General features: G+C 33.1%; 5 protein-coding genes across 5 annotated transcripts; 1 reads left to right on the forward strand and 4 right to left on the reverse strand.

Annotated features, from left to right (window-relative positions):
• Positions 1-2,381: 2,381 nt before the first annotated feature.
• Positions 2,382-3,218, forward strand: LOC103858688 (thionin). Its single transcript, XM_009136087.3, has 3 exons — positions 2,382-2,694; positions 2,802-2,879; positions 2,971-3,218. The coding sequence occupies exons 1-3, from the start codon at positions 2,466-2,468 to the stop codon at positions 3,066-3,068; spliced, it is 405 nt and encodes a 134-aa protein (XP_009134335.1). The 5' UTR covers positions 2,382-2,465; the 3' UTR covers positions 3,069-3,218.
• A 1,858-nt stretch (positions 3,219-5,076) lies between these two features.
• Positions 5,077-8,576, reverse strand: LOC103858689 (F-box protein SKIP19). Its single transcript, XM_009136088.3, has 2 exons — positions 5,929-8,576; positions 5,077-5,818 (listed from the first exon to the last, which is right to left on the reverse strand). The coding sequence occupies exons 1-2, from the start codon at positions 6,315-6,317 to the stop codon at positions 5,230-5,232; spliced, it is 978 nt and encodes a 325-aa protein (XP_009134336.2). The 5' UTR covers positions 6,318-8,576; the 3' UTR covers positions 5,077-5,229.
• A 728-nt stretch (positions 8,577-9,304) lies between these two features.
• LOC103858690 (putative hydrolase C777.06c) lies at positions 9,305-14,134 on the reverse strand. The gene is made up of 9 exons (XM_009136089.3): positions 11,079-14,134; positions 10,767-10,908; positions 10,547-10,674; positions 10,328-10,469; positions 10,135-10,240; positions 9,960-10,030; positions 9,849-9,884; positions 9,670-9,779; positions 9,305-9,590 (listed from the first exon to the last, which is right to left on the reverse strand). Exons 1-9 carry the CDS (start codon positions 11,243-11,245, stop codon positions 9,533-9,535), a joined length of 960 nt encoding a protein of 319 aa, XP_009134337.1. The 5' UTR covers positions 11,246-14,134; the 3' UTR covers positions 9,305-9,532.
• Positions 14,135-14,385: 251 nt separating this feature from the next.
• On the reverse strand, positions 14,386-18,986 carry LOC103858691 (eisosome protein SEG2). Its single transcript, XM_009136090.3, has 3 exons — positions 15,065-18,986; positions 14,805-14,966; positions 14,386-14,718 (listed from the first exon to the last, which is right to left on the reverse strand). The coding sequence occupies exons 1-3, from the start codon at positions 15,452-15,454 to the stop codon at positions 14,509-14,511; spliced, it is 762 nt and encodes a 253-aa protein (XP_009134338.1). The 5' UTR covers positions 15,455-18,986; the 3' UTR covers positions 14,386-14,508.
• A 234-nt stretch (positions 18,987-19,220) lies between these two features.
• LOC103858693 (two pore calcium channel protein 1) lies at positions 19,221-24,500 on the reverse strand. The gene is made up of 23 exons (XM_009136093.3): positions 24,219-24,500; positions 23,869-24,012; positions 23,667-23,774; positions 23,256-23,351; positions 22,980-23,110; positions 22,770-22,830; positions 22,510-22,676; positions 22,318-22,423; positions 22,159-22,236; positions 21,983-22,044; positions 21,789-21,861; positions 21,639-21,704; positions 21,401-21,544; positions 21,258-21,315; positions 21,011-21,118; positions 20,850-20,913; positions 20,591-20,759; positions 20,402-20,466; positions 20,151-20,241; positions 19,950-20,036; positions 19,788-19,859; positions 19,628-19,665; positions 19,221-19,506 (listed from the first exon to the last, which is right to left on the reverse strand). The coding sequence occupies exons 1-23, from the start codon at positions 24,336-24,338 to the stop codon at positions 19,413-19,415; spliced, it is 2,202 nt and encodes a 733-aa protein (XP_009134341.1). The 5' UTR covers positions 24,339-24,500; the 3' UTR covers positions 19,221-19,412.
• Between the last annotated feature and the right edge of the window lie 757 nt (positions 24,501-25,257).

Genomic DNA, 25,257 nt, shown 5'->3' on the forward strand with positions numbered 1-25,257 from the left:
ACTAAATAATTGCAATTAGCTATCAAACCCAAAACAAACACATACAAACTGCCTTTAGGAATTTTTCGTACTAAACACACCATTTACGAATCAGAAAAAAGGCTATTTAAAATTATATATAAAAAGCTATATAATTATGTCTAAACACTTATTTCATCATGTTTAAAATTAGCTAAATATATTATAAACATATTAAATTGTATTTAAAACTAGGCTTACCGTAATCGCCGAGTACTCCCCGATCTTTCGTAACTTGCTAGGCTCGGAAATGCCGCCCGACTAGTGCCTAGCGTACTTCCGAACATGAACATGGGTTTTTAGCAAGGAATGATTCTTGTGGCGTGTATGTTTATGACAGCACGTCATGCCTCAACGAAATGATAAATAAATGAAGTTATATAGTTCTTTACTGTTAGTTAACACTTCATGATACATGACAAACTTTGAATACTACGGTTGTTGTAAGATATTGTGGCACAATAAATCACTTGAGAAGGGGACAGGAGAGATCAATCTATTTGCCTCCAAGAACTGCTCAATCAGTCTGCAAAAGATGATTTGTTTGTTTGGATCGGTACGTGAAGCAAATTAGAGTCAAAAGAGTGAGGTTTTTCTAATCATGGCTTCTTACACATTGCATATTGACATTTGTGAATCTGCTGCTTCTCGTTCAGGAAAATAATCCTTAAGCTTAACCAGTCCATAAGTACAGATCCAAAACCTGTTCTATCATTAGATATATAAGTATGATATAATATTTTCACATATATTGTACTCCGATTTGCGTTTTAACATAGGGCACGAATATTATTATGATTTATTATCATAGTTTGGAAGAATACTATAAAAACGATTTCAAAGTGTACCGGTTTACATTAGATATTCAAATTTTAGTTTAACAAGCATATATATTTAAAATAATGTACACGATTTTCTTAATTATAAATCAGAGAATCTTAAATTTATAAAGTTTTTTTTTTAAAACATACGTTTTTTGGTGATCAAAATCTTCAATAACTTTTCAAAATTTTCCTAAAATATAGACAACTAATTAGATTTTTTGACTGAATATTTCCAATTAGGCATTATTGAGCTATTTTGAAATGCATATATAGGTATACACATCACCATTTATTACGACAATAAGAGTAAAATTGACAGTTTGAAATGGCAAATTAAATTTACTGCATGTAAATTACATAATTATTATGGTTAAAATATCATATTAAACAATTTATATGGTAAGTGTATATTGTATATACCATTAATCATATAAAACAATTATCTATCTATATAAAAAATAAAAACGCACATCCGCGATCAAACTCTAGTTTTTAGTTATAAGTTTGGTATCAACAACAAAAACGTGCGTGCTTTTCCCTAGAAAACAACAAAATAATAACGACACTCTAATTCAACTAATATTTTTTTCCCTTTCTGAAGATTGTGTCTCGTTTCTGCTATCCAGCAGATTGCTGAGAAAGAAAAAGGGTCCGTGGTATTGACTGCCAATGATAGCGGCTTATGGTTTCAATTAATTAACTTTACAGCTACCTTGTTTCAAGATTTTTATTTGGAGGAGAAGAAAACTAATTAAGTAAACCAGTTAAAAGTCTTTTTTACTAACGATAATGACGATGATTATTTTCCTTTGCGGTGTCTCGTTGGTGTTGGAGCCTTGAGGCATACTGTAAGAGTTCGTCTCTTCTCCATCGCTGATCCATCAGCCTTGAATCTCCCTTCTTCGGATTCGTATCTCGCTACTTGGTTTTAATTATTTTAGTCTCCTATTCCTAACTGATATTCATGTCTCAATTTTTTGCTCTGCTCCCTTCCATACAGTCATGTGTAAGACATAATTGAAATATTAACAATTTAACATCCCTTCCTTGTTTTAGCATAAGTTATGTTCTTTGTTGTTGTTTTACTCTTGGTTCCGAAGGGTGTTGTTTTACCTCGTCGGTTTATGGCTCCGGAAAGGCTTTGTTCCTTTGCCGGCTTTGTGTAAGGCATGATTATTTTAATATTAATCCAACAGATGACTTAAAAAATAAAGTAAATTTGATAGCATCTCAAATATTATATATCAGACTGTGGAACATCAACGTACGCAAGGGTCCCCATAATTTAAAAGCAAGAAACCAAAATCATGTTGCTTGGATCCAGTAGAACATGTGATAAATGTACAATTTATTAGGTTCAAATTAAATGATCATGTAAGTTTACAAAAAAAAAAATTAAATGACCATGTACATCATATTTTCTGTTGAATACATCGGTACAATTTATTAGGTTCAGATTAAATGAGCCAGTAAAGCACGTGATAAAGTTGTGAAAGGATGTTGTGGTGGTAAATTAGTATTTAAGCGAGTCTTGTTTCGTCACCATTTCATCAATACAAGTGTGTACTTTAAGTGTTCTCTCTCTACGTACATTTTGTGACCAAACAAGTAATCAGTCAAAAGATGGAAGGCAAAACTGTGATTTTAGGTGTGATCATAATGAGTCTTGTCATGGCGCAGAATCAAGTCGAAGCAAAGATTTGTTGCCCCAGAACCATTGACAGAAACATATATAATGCATGCCGTCTTACTGGAGCCTCTATGACAAATTGTGCAAACCTCAGTGGATGCAAAATCGTTTCTGGGACGACATGTCCTCCGGGATATACACATGACATTCTCGAAAACTATGGTAATTTAATCTCTTTTTTCTTGGTTGTTTTATTAAGTTATATCTTTTACAAGTTGGATCAAGATCTTGATGCAAGTTGCAAGGATTGTTTTTATTTTTGAGTTCAGGTGATGCTGTCAATGAATACTGCAAGTTGGGGTGTGCATCCTCTGTGTGCGGTGCCTTAACCACTCTCAAGAACTCCGGTAAAGCAGAAATTCAATATTATTAAAATTATAAGATTGTTGGAATAAGAGAATAATATATTAACTCCAATATATTGTTTCGGTGAATTAGATGCAAGTGAAATTGTGAAAGGAGCGGTTTCACAATGCACCAACGCATGTTCTAATTTCTGCACCAAGGGCTCAGCTAAAGCAGTTGAAACTGCCTAACAAGCATATCCGCTATCTATGTATTAATTGTATGTGTTGTTGTTTTACATGTTTTCAATAATTGTCGTGTATGTGACAAATTGCTAGACTCTTTTGCTATTTCCAAGTTATCTATGTGACGTAGAAGGTCATCGATCCCTAGATTGTTTATCCCTTGTACTTTTTTTTTTTTTTTTTTTTTTTTTATTAACCTGGGGGTATCCCAGGCCCATGGAAAGACCCAGACTAATCCCCAAGGGGAGGTGCAGCCCACGGATAGACCCTCTCTCCGGGTATTCAAATGGGCCCTAAAGCATGGGCCCATATCCGTGTTGGGTGACCAGGATAATTGTGACTTAGTTTCGCGCAGCAGGTGGATCGAACCTGAAACATGTTGGTGTCTCAGCCCCGTCTCCTTACCACTCGACCACAATCACCCGGTCTTATCCCTTGTACTTGCTATAACTAAATAAAGAAGAAGGTTTCTGCTCAACAAATGCCAACTTAGCAAACACTGTTAGGACTTACAAATCTCAAATTATGATGAATACAGGAAATTCTAAGCATATAATATCTTGTATGACCATTCAGAATGCCATCCATATGCAATGAAGAAGAATTCGTTTTGGACTGTTAAAGATAAGACATACTATAAACGCGTTTTAAGCTTTGGACTGTTTAAGACACATTCCTTTTCCTTCTTGGCTTTGATTAAAAAGTAATAATATACATACATTCTCAGATTATGTACCAGGTAAACACAGTTTCTCTGATTCATATGCTTTTGATCCGGTTTGTTACGGATCCCACCCGATTCAACGGGAGTTGTATTTAAATAATCTTTGAAATATGTTCTTTCAGTTCTCTAAGCTCCCAATTGTTCTACAGCTCTTTTGTAGACATATCTTAGAAGATGAAGAAGATATCTCCTCGCATTTAGAAAAACTTTGTTTGTGAAATATATTATTTCTTCCATTTTGTCTTACAGATTACATGCAATGTAGATGAGATTCTGGTGTTGTCTACATAACACAAACCCCTCTCTTTTAAGATTCATATTAAGATAGTTCGGGTGGTGCCTTTGGTGCACTCTTTTCAGCTTTGTTAGATTCTGGGTTTTGTCTATTTGCATTTGGTATTCGCAAAGTAGGAAGCTTTGGTTGCGCTGAACAATGCTTGTTCACAGGATCTCAAGGTTCGGGTCTGGCACAGTTAAACAGCTCTCAGAATCGATGATCTTGAAATGTTTCCTGTTCCTGTATGGGGGTTTGATGAAGTTTCTAATCTCACTTAGATTTCACACTGACAAATTAGAGTTCTTCAGGGTTTATGGGAGTTTCACTTAGCCTAACATTATTCTGTTTGATTTGACAGGGGGATATATTCATCGACGTTCGGGACAAGGAATCTTATGGACAATACTTGCGATCTTGAGTTAGTTCTAGTTCGGTTATCAGTCTATAATCAGTTACTTACAGTACTTGACATGATTGTGTTACTCCGTCATGTATAGTCTGATTCAAGAATTTAAAATAGGGGTTCTTTGTTAGATATTATCACTCTATTATCTTACTACTAGGTTGAAGCTTGTTGGTAACGTCTTCAAAAATGTCATAAAATGATTGCAGAAGAATTAATCTCAGCTTATCTACAGAGCCTAAGGATTGCTTTTACTTGATCTCCCGGGGCTTGTGAGTCTTCTCTAGCATGTTCAACGTGTCATCATGCGACTTGGATGCTAGGTCATTGCGAGACCAGAGCTTGATGGTTTGCGTTTGGCAATCCTTCAGCAGCAAGGAACTTTTCGGTTGATGAGTTTGTTCAAAACCTCATTAGCTTTTGAGATTCTCTGATCGTTATGTTACCATAAAATGGAACATACGAACCTGATGCACAGTATAGGATAATAGAGATGACTATATTACTGTTTATATATTACATCTCATCTTTGCGTTTCATATTCTGTCAAATTTCTAAACAGAAGAAGCTTGAAACAAACTTTTGGACAATTCTCACTGGCAAATGAATAAATTTCTTTACTGTTGCAGAAAAAACTTGCATAACTTTACTCAAAAGGTAGATTAAAAACAATCACATGCAATTGTGTTATAAGATAAAATAGGAAAGGCTTTTGCAAAAGCAAAAGACACATGAGAAGGATAAAGAAAGACTCAGAGATTAGTCAGAAATCGTAATCATCCGTCGGGTCGTAGTCAGAATAGTCACTTCCAGCCATCAAGTCAGGGTAATAATTAGCATCTGGCATGAGTCTAAAAACAACTTCATCTGAAAAAATATCGATAGCCGTCGCATCATATGGGTAGTCATAAGTCGAGTCATTAGGTCGTCTAAAAACTTTGATCCTCTCGTCACACCGCTTCTCAAGATCTCCAAGGAGGTTAACGTTGAAACACTGACGTAAATCAAGATGTTCCAGGTTAGGACAGTTATCAAGAATGGCGTTTAAACCAACGTCTGATAATATGTTTCCGAAAAGCTGTAGGTGACGAAGGCCATGCATTGTTTCAGCGATAGCAAGAGCATCATCATCACTCTGAATCCGAGGACGTAAGAATCCCCGTTGGTTTAGCTTAAATGTCTTTAGATTAGGACAAGACTGGCCTAAAACTTTCAGAGACTTTGCTGACAATATTGAGGTGTTTGAGACCTCGAGTTCTTCAAGGTATGGAAGCTTCACAACTGCTTCCGTAAGTCCATCGTCTGTTACTTGAAAGCTCTTAGCAAGCTTAAGGCTTCTCAGACCACTTGAACTGCAAATAATTGTGATTTATAGTTAAAAGATAAAGCCAATTAAAAGACTAAGAACAATACGCAAAACATATCAGCGATGTAGTTGATGAGAGAGAGAGAGAGAGTTAACCTATCAGCGATGTAGTTGATGAGAGAATCAGTGCCGAAATCCCAAATTTCAATCTCAACCAAGCCTCCCTGGCTACGATCCACTGCGTGACGGCACATGATGTCGAGGTTGCACCCCAAGCCTTCTACCTTATGCATGACAATCTTCCGCCACATAGCAGGGTCTTTAGAGACGCGACGCCATGACGTACACACTTTCTGAGCGTTTTCCAATACCTCAATCGGGCCGAGCCTTTGCAAGATGGATGACGTTAGTTCAGTCGGAAGCTCTGACCAGTTACTATATTCTCCGTCTTTCATCTCTGGAGTCAAAGACGGAGACGGCGGAGAACGAAAACTCAGTGATAACCGTTCCGAGGAAGAAGGCAACGGCAGAGAGGAAGAGGCCATTTTCTTTGATGATAGAATTGGTCTCTCATGTCCAATAAATAAGGGAGTGAAAATAGTTTCAACTTTCAAGAATTTTTCGTAACTATCACCATCACTCAACAACCATACGGTACCAAGGAATAGGGTAGCTGAGAAGAGGAAGAGACCATTTTCTCTATTGGTCAAATAGCATCAAAGTGAATTAAATAAGAGAGTAAAGGCATTAACAATAAGGGAGTAAATCCGTTTCAACTTTCTATACCTTTTTTATTATATCACCCAATGACCATATCTTTATGGCAAACCTAACATTTGGAGTAATCTTTATGCTTTCTATAATGTTTAAGAATAAAGGTGAAAATCTAGAAATCCTTCTTCTATTTACTTAATCGTCATCATATGTTCCTGGAAAAAAAATGTGACAGGTAAGGGCATCTCCATCCCCACTCCATTTTTTTCTCTAAAATGGAGTAAAAGTGAATATGGAGTAAGGAATGCTCCAACCCAACTTCATATCTCACTCCATAATGAAATTTATTCCATAAATGGAGTAATCTATTTTTTGTTTGTTTATCACTCCATTATGGAGTGGGAAATGAAGTAGAGTTGGAGCAATTTTACTCCATTTGCACTTTTACTCCATTTTGGAGGAAAAAATGAAGTTTTACATTGGAGATGCTCTAAGGACTCTGATGCCAAGTCATTGCAAAACCAGAGCTAAATGGTGTTCGCCTTGACATTCCTTCAGATAAGAAATGAGGAATGTTAGAACATGAGGGACTTAGACAAAAGGCAATTCATGTTTCTCATATAAATATTGATGATTGCGTTATGTTAGAAAACAGATTTATTACATACCTTAGTTCTGATTTTAACATTTTTTTTATTGCGTCTGTTTCAAGCATAACAAGCTAGACGAAAATGTTTGGCCGATTATCCCCGAAGAATCAATACAAGGTCTTCTTTCTTTGATGTTGCAGAATAATCACAAACTCTAACTCAAAAGTAATTAAACCGATCAGATAGCCTTGAAACTTTAATGGAGTTTAGATATTATAGAAAGACAAAGAAGATTTGCAAAAGAAAAATACATTCTTACCAACGTCACAAAGATACTGAAACCACAGAAAAAGGTTATTACATTTTTGATAATCAAGACGGGTCGTAGCCATAATTATCAATGTCATACCAATTAAATTAGTCATATTCATCTGGATCCATATTTTGCATCAATGTGATAATCATGAGTTGAGGCATTAGGATGCCTCACAACTTTGATCCTCTCGGAACACCGCTTCTTCATATCCCCAAAGAGGTTAACATTGAAACATTGGCGTAAATCAAGGTGTTCCAGATTAGGACAGTTGTCCAGAATTGCTTTTAAGCCGGTGTTTGATAGTTTGCTCCCAAAGAGTTGGAGGTGACGAAGGCCAAGCATTGTTTCAGCGATAGCTAGAGCCTCATCGTCACTCTTGTTTCCAGGAAACATGTCACCAAAGATATTTAACTTCAATGTCTTCAGATTTGGACATGGCTTGCCTACAGCTTTCATGGACACTTTTGTCAAGGAGCAGTATGAGACCTCGAGGTCCTCAAGCAATGGGAGCTTCACAACTGCTTGGGAAAATCCATAATCAGTTATAAAATAGCACTTTGCAAGTTTAAGACTTGTCAGATTACTTGACCTGCAAATAATTGCGTGTAGATGTTAAAACTTGAGGACGCAGAGGAAGAGGCGATAGAGGATGTTAACTTTTAAACCAACATATCATTATTTTATTACACACGGCCGTGAATAATTGTGTCATATATGACTGATTTGAATGTGTATAGTACTGGAATATATTGTAATAAACTTGATCTTTTTACTCTTAACCCTAAAAAAAAAAACTTCCTTTGACCTTTGGTTATAATATTTATATGAGAATGTAGCTATATGTTCCTGGAAAAAATGTTTCTGGTCATTAATCGGATGGCAAGTCATCACAAGACCGAACTAGATGATGTAGTTTGGCACTATTCAGCCACAAGTTTACTTTTTTTCACTATAATTTTGTTGATATCAGAGAAAACAGTATTACATGATAGTGTTGACCTTGACAATTTTTGGTTATGAGTTTAGAAGATAACAAGTTTTTAAAGAAATGGGTAGATTACAATAAAAGTGATAAACACAACGTCTACATGTTTTCCATAATGTGGCAGAATAAACTTGAAAATGTTTTTTTTTTCTACTTGAAAACGTAGAAAACCTTCTTCTGTTTACTTTATGTTCAATGTTTCAGGTCACGACTCGGAGATCAAGTCATCGCAAGACTAAAGCAAGATGCTGTTCGTTTGACCTTTACTTAAGCGACAAGGATTTTAAAGACGAAGATGACGGAACCAAGGAAGAGGAAGAGGAAGAGGCCATTCTGTGATGGTCACGTTGTCTCTCAAGTCCAAGATTATACTTATAAGGAAGTGAAGTAGATTCAACTTTCAAGACTAGCATCATGACTCAGTGACCAACGGCCATTTTCTCTGATAGTCAAACTCTATCAAGTCCATTAAATAAGGGAGTGAAGTTGTTTCAACTTTCAAGACTCCTATATCCTTTACTAACAAACGGCCATATTCTCTGATGGTCAACTTGTCTTGAGTCCATTAAATAAGGTAATGAAGTAGTTTTCAACCTTTAAGACTCTTGTTCGTATCCATCACTCGTTGACCATTTGGTCCTTCATGATATTACATATCAACAACTTTAACTTACTAAGATTAGGGTTTGACCTCAAAGCCCCGAGATCAATGTAAGACACAAAGAGTTATCACGATGTGTGTTAAAGCTCAAAGCCCCCTTAAAGCTCGTTCAAGATCACAATGAAGCAACCTCAAAGCCCCGAGATGAATGTAACTATGTAAGACACAAAAAGTTATCACGATGATGACAATTCTCGACGATTTAAAGACTCGAATCCAGAAAGCTCAACAACAATCATCATCATCAGGTAAGAAGGAGCTTAAAAGATGTAACACAGAGCTGAAACCTCGTCATAATCCCAACAAGAACTATCCGGCTTATGTTTCAAGGGCTTGCTCTAAAGATTTTCAACCGTTCCAAGAAAAAGGTAAAAAAAAAACAAAAACAGAGATTTTGTTTCTGTCTCACACTTCAGTATATAATCATACAACGATTTTTCACTAGAATTGATAACAAAAATCCTGAACTAGTCTCTTTGGATTTAGCAATTTGCTCATAGGTTTATCGGTAGCCTTAGACCATCGTGGGCAAGCTGAACTTGAATTCCTTCCCTAGAATATTGAACGTAGTCCATTAGTTTTCAGTAATGTGGATTTACCAAAATGATACAACACTGCTTTCATTGCTTACCTTAGAGACCATTCCGCAAGTATCTCATTGTATTCATGGTGATCAAAATAGTGTGTCATACCCGTTAAAAGCGCTCTCTTTGGACAGAGCCTCTTTATGATCTCAAGAGTCTAAAGAAGATGAGGCTCAGAAAAGTGAAAACATTTATTCCATAAATGTAGAAAGAAACTGAAACAAACCTCAGGCAAACATAGATGTGTAGGTTGTCGTCCTCTCTATTATCAAAGAGCTAGTCAGCAGCAATAAGTTTTCATGAACAAAAAGTGGAAATAAAAATTATTAAATTATACCATAACCATAGATGGTACATTTGTATCCAGGATAAGAAGATCTAGCTGTCCAGCTCCGGCTTTAGAAATAGCTGCTTAGTCAAGATTCGTAAGAAGATCAATCATAGATTCATAGACAATGTTATAATTAGCTTGTGATTTCAAATGATTTAGCGAAACTATTAATAGTTCTTACCATACTCAGTACTAGGTGGGATGCGTGATACATCTGATATATAAGCCACTTTACTTTTATTGCCGAAGAGGAAACCTAAAGCAACGTAATCTTCTCCATGCATCACCTAAAGCAAAACGTGGAGTCCAAGGGATCAAGTTCTCATGGAAGAATCACTGTTTTTATTTACTCAAAAGATGGAAGGAAGTTTAACCGGAAGAGCCGTGAAAGATAAGCCCGAGGCAGTGAATGGTTTGTCACAATTCTCTTCGATGATTCTCCAGTCAAGCTGTGAAACCCGTCTACGTACCTCTTTAACCTTCTTTTCAACCAAATAAGGAAACCTCGTAGAAATGCTGTACAAAAATGCCTTTTAAAGTCTCATTAGAGAACACTTACTAATAACAGGAAAAAGGTCAAATTAAAGTTTTACCTTTCCATTGTAAATTGAGATAGAAAGACGGGAAGTGGATTGGTGTCAATGGCTGAACCACGAGGTTGAAGAGATCGAATGTCATCTAGGCCATGAATTGCGTCTGCGTGTTCATGAGTTAGAATGATCTACATAATATGACTAGTAGTAAAAGTTAGATTCCATATCAGACAAAAAGATGTAAGAACTCAAGAAAATTAGTATATAAAAAGAGCTTAACGGAATCAATTCGAGGAATCTTATAGAAGGTAAACCAACGAAGGACTTGCTCTCGAAAACTCTTCCCAACATCAATAATCATGTAATAATGTCTACCATCTTCCTCCCCGCAGCAATAATCGATCAAGAGAGATGTATTGCATCTGCCAAAGTAAGAGTATCAAGATTCAAGAATGGACCAAAGAAGATCAAAATGGACAAGATTTAATATTTTAGTATAAATAAAAATTAAGATTCAATCTTTTTCAATCTTGACAGGTTAAAGACCAAATAACCCATAGAGAAATTGATGTTGGAATGAGACAAAATATACCTGTAATTAGGGTTGAGGTGAGGCAGTAAAGTGAGGGACTGAGAACAGACATGGCAAGGAGGATCTGAGGGCTGGAGTAAGCATCTGAAATGGGGAACTGCGGCGGAGCAGCCTGTTCCGAGAAAGATAAGGGCCGTTCGATCATCTTCACGTTCATTCTTCTCCATGCTCGAGACTTTGATCTTCCTAATAGTTCAGTCTAGCAAAAATATGATTTTAAAAGCCAACGGATGCATGTTTGTTTATTGTATTAGTTGAGAATTTGTGATCGCTCATGTTTGTTTATTATATTAGTTGAGAATTTGTGATCGGTCATTTTTGTTTATTGTGAGACAGTGGAACAATGGATCAAAGAAACAAGAGGGTTGTTGTCTTTTCTTTTATATACTTTTTATTAGACTAAACTAAAAGTATAAGTAGCCGCCCATGTGAATTGTGGGGATCATTTCATAATCAGTAGTATAGTTTAACGTATTTTAGTGTTACGAAAAAAAAGTTTAACGTATTTATTATTACCATAAATAATTTAGTTATAAATTAACACTAATACTAATGGATATTCTCTCTTACCTAGACCTCATTAATAAGCTACTTGTAATCTATATATCCTACTATATAATAAATTGAAAATCATATGTTTTTTTGTACACCTGTCATTCATAAATAAAATTTTGAATTAATTATTATAATTTAATTAGTTGATAATTATATTTATTTTTAATTTATTTAATTTGATTACAGAAAAATATGAACTAACTTACATCAGTTACCAAACAATTCATAAAATATAATGAATAAAACTATATCTCTAATATATGACAAATTTATTACCAAACACATCCAATAATAATAAAAAAAACTAATGTAAAACATCCGCTTTTGTTTAAAAATTCATTCAAATATTTACATCTTTTGAACATTTATATTTTTGAATCATCTATATCATTTTAACACAAAATAAATACAATTAGTAGTAAGTGATTTTATTTGCGTACTCTAAAGATAATGATATAAAAAGTGTATATATTTAATATAATTTTAAAGTAAAAATAAAACTAATTTAAGATAAACAAAACATATCAAAACAGTTTCCCTCAACATACTTAAAAAGCATTAGCTATTGTGAAATGCGAGAAATCCAAAATTTACCATAAATTTGATACTACTTTTAAAATGTACTTTTAAAGGATGATCATTTTCATAAATACTTTAAGTTTGTGATGAAAATATTAAACTAATCCTCTTAAATCATTTATAAATATTTAATAATCATTTTTTTTATAAACTCAACCTCACCCTTTAAATACTAAACCATAAATAATACTCACTACACAATAAACCTAAATACTAGAGTACTTTGATTGGAAGAATTTTAGAAAAGTGATAGCCAATTTATAGTGTTTCAAGCAATTCCTCTTGTAAATGAGAATTCACATAAGTGAATTAAAAATATATATATATATATATCATATTGAGAAACATCCTTCCAATATATAAAAAATTTAAAAGATTTTAAAAAATAATATTCTAAATAAAATATTATAGGTTCAATATTATTAATTTATAAAGTTCATATTGTAAATTTTAAACAAAAGTTATAATTATTAAATTAATAAAATTTTACCAACAATTTGTTTTGGAATCAAAAATATTAATATTTCATATTTTATAAACTTAATTTCTTTCAAAAACAATAGAAATGAATCATGTTATAACAAATTTTACTATAACTGTTAAAAATATTTTAACATAGTCATATCTACTTTTTAAAACAGTAAATAATAAAAATGAATAAATGTATAAAATACATTTTTAGAAAATATATAAGAAATAAACAATCTGACACCTCACTGCAATTTATAACATTTGTAGAATCTTACACATTTCTTACTTTTTTTTATTATTTAGACCAAATATTTCAACAAAAATCAAATAGTTCATACACATTTTATAAAAAATGATAAATTTTTAGTATAAACCAACTGTAATTTTTTTAATTAGAAATATATTTTTTAATATATTCTAACAAATAATAAAAATAATAAATTTGATTATACCAATATATTTGTATTTTTATTAAAATATTATCACATGCGAGTTTAATTTTAATAATAATTATATTTTAATTAGATATATAATATGGTCACATCTGCGAAATCGCATGCATTCACCTAGTATTAACTTAAACATTTTCTTCTCATAAATTTATATTATCACCAACATTTGACATTTCTCCACAATTTATAAAATTTGTGATCTCACACATTTAAACCAAATATTTTAACACAACATTAAATAGTTCATAAATATTTTGCTAATAATGATACATTTTTAGCTAAACCATTTGTAGTTTAAAATTATTAGTAATTATTTCAAACCATTCTAAAAATTATAAAATTAATAAATCTGGTTAAATCAATATATTTATATTTATAATATTCTCAAAACTTTTTTTTATAAGAAAGATAAATTTGATAATCAATATTATCATCTATATGAATATAGATGCCAGTTTCTTCCCATCTTCTGTAGACTGGTTCCTCAGCCAATGCCTCAAGAACAAATGTACTGGATTGCTGTCAGCCAGTTTTAGATATGCTCTGTCCAGGGTCAAACGTATTTAGATATTTTTGTCTATCATATCGATTAATTTGGCTTCGAAGGTGTGTCTGCGTGATAAAACCATCTATTCTTGAATAGACTAGACGGTTTTATCAAATCATGCATACACAATGTCATCAAATACTAGAGCAAAAAGGAACCAGTAGTACGTAGTCTGTAAACGTCATAAAATAGTTGTGACATGTGCCAGATACACACGACTACAAAAACGCATATATAAAACAGCATGATCTCTCATGGAGAATATCACACTTACAAAACATAGCCATTCCGAACTACAAAAGGCCACAACAACACAAATGTAAGAGTTTCTAAGAATTTCATCCATTTTTCTTATGTTTGATATTCATTTAGAAATAAAAATGATTAAATACGGAGGAACCAAAAAAATATTCTTAATGTAAAGATTTATTAGAAGAAATTTATGCTCAAACAATTATAAACAACAAAATAAAACAAACCTGTATATTTTTCTTGTGTGAATACATTTATATATAAGCCTGTGATAATGGATCAAACCAGATTTCCTATTACTTTTGTTCTGCTATCAATATTCCATGCAAGTCTCTACATTTGCTATCTTGTGTTTTGCATCTTTGCATACAAACGCTCCTCCTATATGGCTTAAGTAGAACTATAGACTATCTTGTGTTTTGGAATGAGATTGGTACCCTTCATAGCAACATTAGGTTGATGTATTGCATTGCACATCACAAATCATTATCAAAAAATTGAAAGCAAGAAGTACAAAAGACCATATGACCATCAATTCAAATTAGCCTTGAGTAAAGAAAACTAACATTTATAACTACATATCCTGATCTTGCTTGGGACTTGGCCTGCAGAAGATGGGATAAGACTTGCGTCTTAAAATCTTGACAATCTTGGCTTGATACTCCACAAGATCAGTAGCTTCTTCTTCCTCAGACTCTCTTGCCATGAAAGTGATGTACGAAATCCATCTACCAAAAAACGCTTCGGTCACTCTCACAACATGATCCACTCTAACATTCGTTTTCTGAAGGAAAACGTACCAACAAAAACGAAAAAAATAACTATATACTGTAAAATGGTGATCGAACCATAAAAAAATGTATAGTTTACGTTTAAAGCATTGTATTTGCGAAGAGAGAGTTTGGCCATGTCTTGTGCGTATTGGAGCTGAGTCCTTCCTTTGACTGGAGAACGTTCACTGTCCAAAGATTTAAGCAGGATTGAGCCACTCCATACTTGACGTGGGCGAATCCCTTTTTCCACCAGAAAACCCTATCAATTTCAACACAAATATAATATCATCTTTAACTCGTTTTATTATTATTATTATTAAAAACTAAGTTTTTGATCGAGAATATGAATATACGAACGTGGCTGAAGTGGAGATTCCGTCGATAAAGACGGGCTTTTCGTTCATCTTCTTCGTCTGACCAACCGTCTTCATCAGGCGAGCAATATTCTCTTTCGTCGTGGCTATCCACTCCCCATTCCGGTTGGCTGTCTGTTGAGTCTCCGTCGTCCACAATGCTATCTCTGCCGTCTTCGTTTTGATTGTCTCCGTCGCTATTGCTGTCTTCTTCTCCGTCGCTTACGTCAGAATCTTCATTGTGGTCGAAGGAATCATTCTCCTCTGGATCAGAATCTGATTGTTCGTTGTTCAGAGACAAAGAGACAGCAGATTCACTAATTTTCTCTATGGGATCTGTTGTGGGAGCGGTTTCAGCCGTCTCGGCCACTGTCTTGCTTGATGCGGAAGCCATGATTGATAGAGACAGGAACCCTAGATTTTGCCTGAGCACAATATTTTAAGACCAATATATGGGTTGTATATGTTACTAGTGTACTGTGTTTTGTTAATAAATATGTGGGCCTTTGAACTTTACTCCTTTCATTTTATTTTTAGGGAAATATTTCTTTGATATCAACTCATTGTTTCATTAATAAATTTATTACTAGAGCTTGACCCGCATGCGTGTGCGGGTATTAATTTTTTTTTTATAAATTATATAAAGACATTTTTAAACACATAAATTATTTGGATATTTTTAGGTTTCTACAAATCTATCTGGACCCGGAATGATCCGAGTCTGAACCCCGTCCGAAAATTTATCATATTCGAACAAAGTTTAATTTTAAACCTAAAAATCTGATACTCAAAAAATTAATCCGTACCTGAACACGTACCTAAATTCTCATATAATGTATGTATTTAATTATGATATATATATATGATTAATTATTTCCAAACACATAAATATAATAAAATAGGAAAAGACAAATAATACTAAAAGTTAGATTTATAAATTATTGTTTCCATGTTTTTTTAGTTAGAATTTGATTTTGGAAATGCATTAATTAAAAAGAAAAAGACAAAAAATCCTAAAAGATAGGTTAATTAATAATTTCAGTGGCATGTTATTGTAAATAATTTGCAAAACTAAGGGGTAATTTAAATTTGTACTTCTCTTTTAATAGATTAAACTAGATTTTGACCCGCGCTTTAAAAGCGCGGGGTTATTTTTTCTAAATAATTTCATACGAAAGCAATATAAAGGTTGATCGAGTATAGCATTATGTGTGTTTAAAATACTTATAATACAATCATATATTTAATCGTGTAAATTTTGTATGTTCGTAAAATAAATATGAATTTTAAAGATGGTATTTCTAAAATGTGGGATTTTATACTCATAATAAACTACTTTGGAAATATTTTAATAGTTTTTAGTTCTATAAATTAAAGCTTTATATTTTTTTTTAAACTATATGATTTACAATTATATTAGTTAGGGCTATGGAAAAAATCGGAATCGGAAAAATTGACTCGAATCTGATCCGATCAGAAAAAGTAGTACCAAAACAGTACTAAAATTGGTTAAATATCCGAACATGTTCAAAACTTTGGTATCTAGAGAATCGGAACTAAATCCGTTTCAACTTGAAATATTTCGGATATCTGAATATATCTGAATCAGATTTATATACTTAAATATATTAATTATCCTAAAATTTAATATATAAAAATATTTAGTATATAAGATATTTTGAAGTTGCCTAAAATAACTGAAAATATATATATTAAAAATAATTATAAAAATAGCTAATCAATAATCAAAACACCAATTATACTTAAAATATAAATTAATTCTATTCAAATATTCAAGCCAAACCAATTTATATATTAGGTTTATGTATTTTGGCATACATTATTTTAATTTATATTTAATATATTATTTTATTTTTATATTTTGAGAAATTTAAAGTATATATGAATTTAATTTTTTTAAAAATAATTTATCCGGGCTATCCAAACCCAAACCGAATCCGCAATGATCCGAACCAAAATTTATAAATACATGAATGGGGCTGATATGTTTAACTTAGAATATCCAAAACCCGAATAGACATGAACCAAACGCAAATGAATACCCGAATGTCCACCCGTATTATCAGTCTTTTTTTCAAAAAATAATTTTTTTCTTAGAACATTATTATTAATTAACTAATATATACTAACATCTTTCTACATTTTATACTAATTAAACTTTTGATTCAATGAGGTTAAATTGATTATAATGTGTTTTATAATTTGGGTTTGGATAAAATAAGAATGTTATTAGTAATGGGCAGTGAAATGTTCTCTAATAATTTTGTTTTCCTACTTGACCCATCAACATTTGGTTAAAATTTGTCAAATATTGATTAACAATATAATCAATCGATGGACCAGGAATATTTATAAAGTAAGTCAATTAGTTTAGGATGTACACAATTTTGTAGATTTGTCAATTAATTTTGGGCCCCTAGATCTTTTGAAATATTCCCAAAATGCTTAAAAGATATATTAATCGAATATGCTGAAAGTTAATGTTCCGGATTTTCTATGTAAGTCACATATGCTGAAGTTACTGCATTTTCCATAACCACAGGTTAGATTTTTAGGCAACTTCCGAAATTGGTGGGTTTAATTTATGAGATGATTATTGTAAACATGGTTTCTACATGTATTATCTATTATCGTATTAAGAAGATGGTAATTATCTGTTACACATATCCCAAAAAAATCGATTACATTCGATATATTTAAATAATTATATGAAATATAATTTTTATTTGAGAAGAAACTAACTCATACTGAAGCAATTAAGAAATCTGTTGAAACCTTGAAAAGTTTACCGTATTCATAACAAAAAAGAATTTGTAAGAAAAAAAGAGTTTGTAATTGACTTACTAACCGCAACGACGGAGAAGAAAATGGGCGTTTCTATTTTTTTTCTCGCTATAACCTTGAATACATTTAGACCAAGACCTGTGTATCTATAGTTTTTAAAAACACAAGAGAACCAAAATAAATACAAAGACATTACACCAGAATGAAACCTCAAATCAGAATAAAAATAAGACTTTGCACTTACTTTGGACCGTCTGACTTGGAAAAGAAACGTTTAACCTTTTAAAATCCATATGTATACCCTGTCCTGAGCCTTGTCTACTGGATATGCAATATGCACTGATGACAATGTGGAGAGTTGATAAGAGTTTCTGCAATAAATCATAAACACACAGCAGACATGGAAGACAACGGTTAATCTTGAAATAAAACCCCAAACCAATTCCATTAATTCCAAGCACTTGCAAATAAAATGCTAATTAGAAACCAGGTTCCCCCCTTTTCTTGAAAAGATAGTCCTTATTTTTATAAGCAATCAATCTCCTTATTTATTCCTAAGAAACCACCAATAAATCCAAAGCAGTTGTACACTAACCTCAATGATATGATAGAGAATTTCTTGACTCATTTATGAAAATCACCCTTCATAGATCTTGACTTGTTTATGAGAATTTTCTTGACTCTTTTATGAAAATCCCCTTCATAGATGAGTTAGTTTTTTTCTTTTGTATCGTGTGAAGTATTCATGGTTAGTTAGGAATTATTAATTGTTGCCTTATTAAGGGAAATGCAAAGCATGATACATTGTTTAGTATTGATAGAGAATATTCTCATGCTCAATTCAAATAAATAGTATTAATAATTAGTAATAAAATAAAAATGTAATGTGGTGGTAGTATTTTTATATTGTTTAATTAATAATTAGTAATAAAATAAAAATGTAATGAATAATAATTTCTATATTGTTTAATTAATATTAAAAGATAATTTATGGCATGAATCTGTAAAAAGATTACATGGAAATAGGAGATGGTTATCTGCTATTTATGAAAAAAACAAAAAAAAAATTTAATTGAAATCATAGCTTAAAAATAATTCAGTGGCATGAGATTGTAAATAATTCAAAACTCTAAGGACACCTCAAAAAAGGCCCTTCAGTTTTAATAGTATTGATTTTGGAAATGCATTAATTAAAAAGGAAAAGACAAAAAATTCTAAAAGATAGATTAATTAATAATTTCAGTGGCATGTTATTGTAAATAACTTGCAAAACTAAGGGGTAACTTAAATTTGCACTCCCCTTTTAATAGATTAGATTGTTTAATTAAATTTATAATTTGTTTAGACGCATCCTATAAATTTATAAATCATTAGCCATCATATTGTCATGACACCAAAGAGTAAACGAAGAGGCACAAAACCATATAAACACAATCGTTTCTTTTTTTCTTCACAAGGACGCAATCGTTAAACTGTTAAATCTTGAACAAACAATTACACAGTTTCAGTATCATAGAATCAAGATTTTGACCTTTTTACGAGCTATATTACGTATCAGGAGTAGAACACTCTGGTTTGCTGAGTTCATCACCCAACATGTGATGAAGAAGTGTATCAACTCTTTGACTCCGAGACTTCGACCTTTTAACCATTTCACAAATACGAACAAGAAAAAAGAAAGCTTTAGATTTTTCTAAGTGTCTGCTGTAAAACAAAAACAAAAACAAAAACAAAAGTCAAGATTTGATATTTCTCTACATACCCGGCATATCGACGCCTGTTTCTTCTTTCTTGAGAATCCTGCAACAATAATTAACATCCATTATGTTATTACACTTTCGTAATCTCCATGTCATATGTTCATTTCCGTGAACGTGAAGTAACGTTATGGCAATTCGAATAGTACTAGAATAATAACTAACCTGTCCTTGGCATTTTTCTTCTTCTTCAAGATCCAGCTCAGTAAAGAACGCCTCCAAGACAAAGGCAACGATCTAAAACAAAGAACCATGCATAGTTAGTCAAGAAAGTTTGGTTTTCTTAATCACAACAATCACAACTAGTTTAGTGTTAGTGAATCTCACCAAATTCAACAATAGTAAAACAGTGATGATGTAGAAACTGACGAAATAAGTAATGCTCCACCACGTCCCTGTCAAATCTTTGTAGCTCTGAGGAAAACATCATCAAGAGTAGATTAAAGAGTCGCAACATAGAAAAAGGAAGCTGTTTATAATCACATCTATTATGAGTCTGAAAAATTGGGACTAATAGAGTGGTATTACCTCCATCCAGGCTTGCCAGTTCCCCATCACTAGCAGGTTGAAGAGTGTGACCATTCCATTGGGATAGTCATTGAAGTTGAACAGTAGATAGCTGAGTTTCTCTAGTCAAGCAAAAGCATCATATACTGGAATAGTTTTCTCCTAACAATCAAGACTCGCTAGCAAGCACAAGAACATTACACATGACATGTACCAAGTAAATACTGGAGTTAGTACGTAAAAGAGTTTTCATAAAGCCAAAAAAAAGATACTCGTTCTCAGCCAACTCGGTTTCGAATAGTTTTTTGTTTCCCGCATTCACAAGCCCGCCAAATACCTAAGAAAAATATGAAACGAATGAAGTTTTATTTTTTTGTAAAGGGAAAAGAAGATGAGCCTAAAAGGCTAAAACAATCAGAGGAACTATAATTTTTCAGAGGTAAAAAGGTAGTATGATTTACCTGTACACCAATGGAACAGTAGATACACAGCACACAGAATATGGTGCCCAAGTATGGCATCAAACTTGGAATGAGAGTAATGAACGTCGCAATAAATGCTCGGTATTGTTGGACATGCATAAGAAGCCTTATCAGTCTTAACATTCTTGCAAGGAGAAGGTATCGGATCCTATAAATGACAGAAGAAAACAGAGTTAGGATTTTGCACAGATATATAAAAAAAAACCATTGTAACAAACGTTTCATAGTTATTCCTCACCATTCTCCGTTTGAGAAGAAAGTGTTCTCGTCTGGAGTTATGAAGGTAGCAGTTTCTCCAATAACTGCGCATGCAAAGATTATCAATCATATATAGCATAGCCATCAATCATTCAATCAGCAAAAAAAAAAATGATGAAGTTGCTGCTTCAAAAGGTTTACCTATGACCCATGTGACTAGAAAATCAAACCGGTTTTGACCATCCCTCCAATAATTCTCAAATCCATATGAATAGATCTTCAGAGCCATCTCCATAACATATATCCAACCTGAGAAAACATTAAAAAATAATTAACTAATCACATTTACGAGTAACATAACCATAGATTGCACACTTCCTATAGCATCAAATATTAGAAACAAATATAAAAAATGTAAGTGGAGAGAAGGTAATATTTAAGTTCTTACCAAAGACAAACTCTGCAACCTGCCAGGGCTTCTGAGCAGAGCTTTCTTCAATATCAAGCTACATACAAAAACATATGCTTGTGAAAAAAACTTAGAAATTTAATATCAATGAGATACATACACCTTATGGGGACAGGAGATACCGTTGTTTCAACAATGACAGCAATGAAGTTCAAAACAAGGATGAAAGAAATAGCATAGCCAAAGTTTGGGCTTCGGACAAAAGCTCTTAGTTGTTGTGATAAGGCTGAATGGTAAATTTCCGGGAAATTTTCAAAGAGAGATGGCTGCAGTAAAAACACAAAGGATGGTTAATGTAAACACATGATGGAGGTAAGTAAATTTCTAAAAGAAGAGTGAAATAGAGTTAGGTAGACTTACAACTTCCTCCTTTTGGAATCTTAGAGCAATGGCTTGGCAGAGGTCAGCAAACTCATCCTTGTTTATCTACTCAACAGGAAACAAAAAGGATAAAGCAAAAGTAATCTTTAAGGTTATCCTCTTATCACGAGTTCCTTGGTTGATTTATACCTTAAAGTCACGAGTATCATCAAGCTCATCAAATATTAATCCGAATTCTTCTTTTGATATCTTTGGTAACGTCCTGAATATAAGGAACGCATATCAGGTGTCACAAGTTAACAAAATTAAAAGGAAGAGACCATGAACAAGTAGATAGATACTGCATATAGTAACATAGAATAAAATACAGAAGATCATAATACCTGTAATTAGTCAACTGTTCAAAGAGCTTAATGCATTGCTCCTTATTAATCTCCCCGGTTCTCTGTTAAAAACACAAAATGGAAGATGACAAAAAGCACATATGCTCAGCTATGTCGTAAACTAACAAGGAACTTCCCTGTAGGAGAGATTTAATTATTTGCATGAATGAACTTACGTCTGTGTCTATAAGACCAAACGCTTTCTCCAACATTCTTCTTTTCATTTGATCCATACCAATTACTTGCTTTGCAAGCTACCAAAAGAACACATAAGTGTGGAAACTTGTTAGTGCTTTTGTTTTTCATTCTTCCATAAGAACCATGCAAACATCAACCTGTTCTTTGAAACTGTCATAAACAACGGCAAGAATCAAGTTCGTGACAAAGTAGACGCCAATTAGCACGTAGAGCACGAAGAACAACGAAGACCAGCGAGAAGACCTTACAAAAACATAACAAAATTAGTCTCCCATGCAACTCAATAAAAGTAAAACGAGAGAGAACTGGACGTTTCACCATATACTTACTTGTAAGCACGAATCCAGACGTCAGGATTGTTGGATGTTGTGAACAAAATAAACATCTGATAAAGAGTTGCACCGTAAGAAGTGAAGACGGTGAGGCCTTGCTTCGTATCCTCAAACATAACAAAAGCAATCCAACTAGCAAATAAAAGGAACAACATCCATAGAGCCTGTGGAAATATTCAAGAAATTAAGCATAGAGTATTATTAGACTGACAATTAATACAATCTCTAAGTCAAACTTGAATAGGAAGGCCACTGACCAAGATATTCAAATATGTGCCAAGCATTCCAGAAAGAAGGATGAGGCTGTCTCGTAGTCCCCTGTACGGAAATTTAAAGAAACATATATATAGGTGAAACAAACAAACGTGGACTTTTATCTTACATGGCATGATCTACTCAATTCTTTGTCTATAGATGTATTTGCATTGAAACCATTTAATAGAAACGAAATATAAATCAATTGTCACCTTATGCTAAGGATGAAGATGATAACTCTCACATATGGGGCGACTCTAAAAGGAAGAAAATCAAAAGCCAGTGGAGAGAGGTATAGAAAGTCAACCAGCACATCAACAATCAAAACTACTACGCAAGCAACCTGGAATCAAGAAGACAATAATTGTGTTAAAAAGAGGAAATCAATATCTTAGGTTTTTTTGAACACAATCAATATTTTAGGTTCTGTCTAATTTTCAACAAATAGAAGCAAGAAACAGTGAAGAGGCTTGTAGGGGTATGATTACCTTCACTAGGTTCAAGCGGCTTGTCCAAAAGATTCGAGACCCTTCATAGATGATTGGAAAAAACGTATGCACAAGTAGTATAAGCAGAGTAAGTACCTATTTTGACAACGCAAAGTAAAATAATTTCAGCACATTGAGAAAGGATCCTTGCCAGTCCCAACAAAAGACACCATGAAAGATAAGCTAGTCTTGTCGGAATGTAAATAAAACATTACATGTCCCAACAATAGACACCATGCAAGATAAGCAGAGTAAGTACTTATTTTGATAAGTTAATACAAACAACTAGAGGATAAACTAGTCTTTACAGAATGTAAATAATACATTGCAAGTCGTGAATTTTCAAGTGGATGCATATGTACCATCTATAGGGAAAATGAAAGGCCAAGAAGACATAGGTTCAGTACTTGCCTCAAAGATAATGGATTCTGCATTGGTCAAGTAGGGTAACTCTCCCAGGTAATAGTAATCTCTGTCTTTGCACGACGGCGTAGGCTTATTTTCACACCACAATGGTTGCTGCAAAAGATAAGAGTGTTACAATTTCATTTACTTCTTTTACAAGGTTGGTGTATATATAGCTCAAGACATTGCTTAATAAATAAGTGATGACCTCAAAGAAGTTTAACAAAATTAGAGCGAAATAGTTGAGTGACCAGATGAGATCCAATCGCGTGAAGATAAAATAGTACTTTGCAGCCTCTCCGAAGCTAGACTGGTCAAGTATTTGCTCAGGCAGACCAATACCATCTTCAGCCTACAAAACAAGCACATACATATGTATCACGTTCAATCCAAAAATCTCCTTTTGACACAAAAGTAAAAAGGCTCACAAAAAGACAAAGAAACATAGTGGTACGAAGTAAGACCGCATGATGTCACGGTCGGAGAAAGATGCATATATAGAAACTTATTCGAGAAGAAACCAGAACAGAACTAGGGTTTAAAGAGATAGAAGAGAACCAGATCGACGAGAGCAGCAGCTATTTGAAACGTGGAACCATGGGTGATAGCTTCTGAGCGACGTACGATCCGATCCGTACCACCACCACGACTCTCTCTACCAATCAAAGGATCTTCCATTTTGTTTCTTGATCGAAATTGAAGCAAAGTCCAAGGACCTCGTAGTAGCTTTGTCTGAGTTATTATTTGACTCTTTAGGATTTAATTTAATGATAAGATCAGAAGAGTTGAGAAAGTAGATGGTGATGGCCCAGAAGTAGTTGAATTTTTTTAATGAATAAACTTACGAACTTTTACCGTTTAGATCAGTCGCAAATGATTGATAGATCTTGCAGACAAGACAAACACGTTGGGTCCTTGACGACTTCTTGACACGTGGCTTTAATTCATTTCAAGCTTTTCTCAATTTCTGTTTTTTTTTTCTCTTTCAGTTCACATTATTTTTTTTCCTACAACGGAGCCAAGAGGTAGAATGGTCAAAACAGACAGGGTGGTGTTGTGGTCAAAATAAATACGAACTTCGTCTGTTTCAAAATACATAAAGTTTTAGGTTGAGACACAATTATTAAGAAACTTATTTTTTTATTCAAAATGGACTACAAAATACAAAATATGATTGATTACACCGTTTTTTGATAAAGTTAAAAGATACATTGAAATATAAAAACATCATCTATTTTGAAACATCAAAAACTTCCAAAAACATTATTTATTTTGAAACAAAGGAAGTATTCATTTAATTTATTTATGCAGAAACAGCTAAGAATTCTGGATCGGATCGGATGATAAACAATAAAAATAAACAAAGAGTTGATATGGATAAGCATCTGAAAACTGTTCACCAAAGTGATGGATGCAAGGGGTTAGTTTCTCTTGTTTTCGGATTCAAATCACCATTAATACAAATTACTATTCTATAAATCTAAATTTTCAGGGACGGACTTCGTGCATATGTGAAAGATTTACATGAACGTAAGGTAGAGAACTTCCATAATAGTATAAAAAAAAACTGGCCTCCAATCTTTAAAAAAATATAAAT

The sequence above is a fragment of the Brassica rapa genome, chromosome A03 (genome assembly GCF_000309985.2).
Source record: "Brassica rapa cultivar Chiifu-401-42 chromosome A03, CAAS_Brap_v3.01, whole genome shotgun sequence".
NCBI classification, from domain to species: domain Eukaryota; kingdom Viridiplantae; phylum Streptophyta; class Magnoliopsida; order Brassicales; family Brassicaceae; genus Brassica; species Brassica rapa.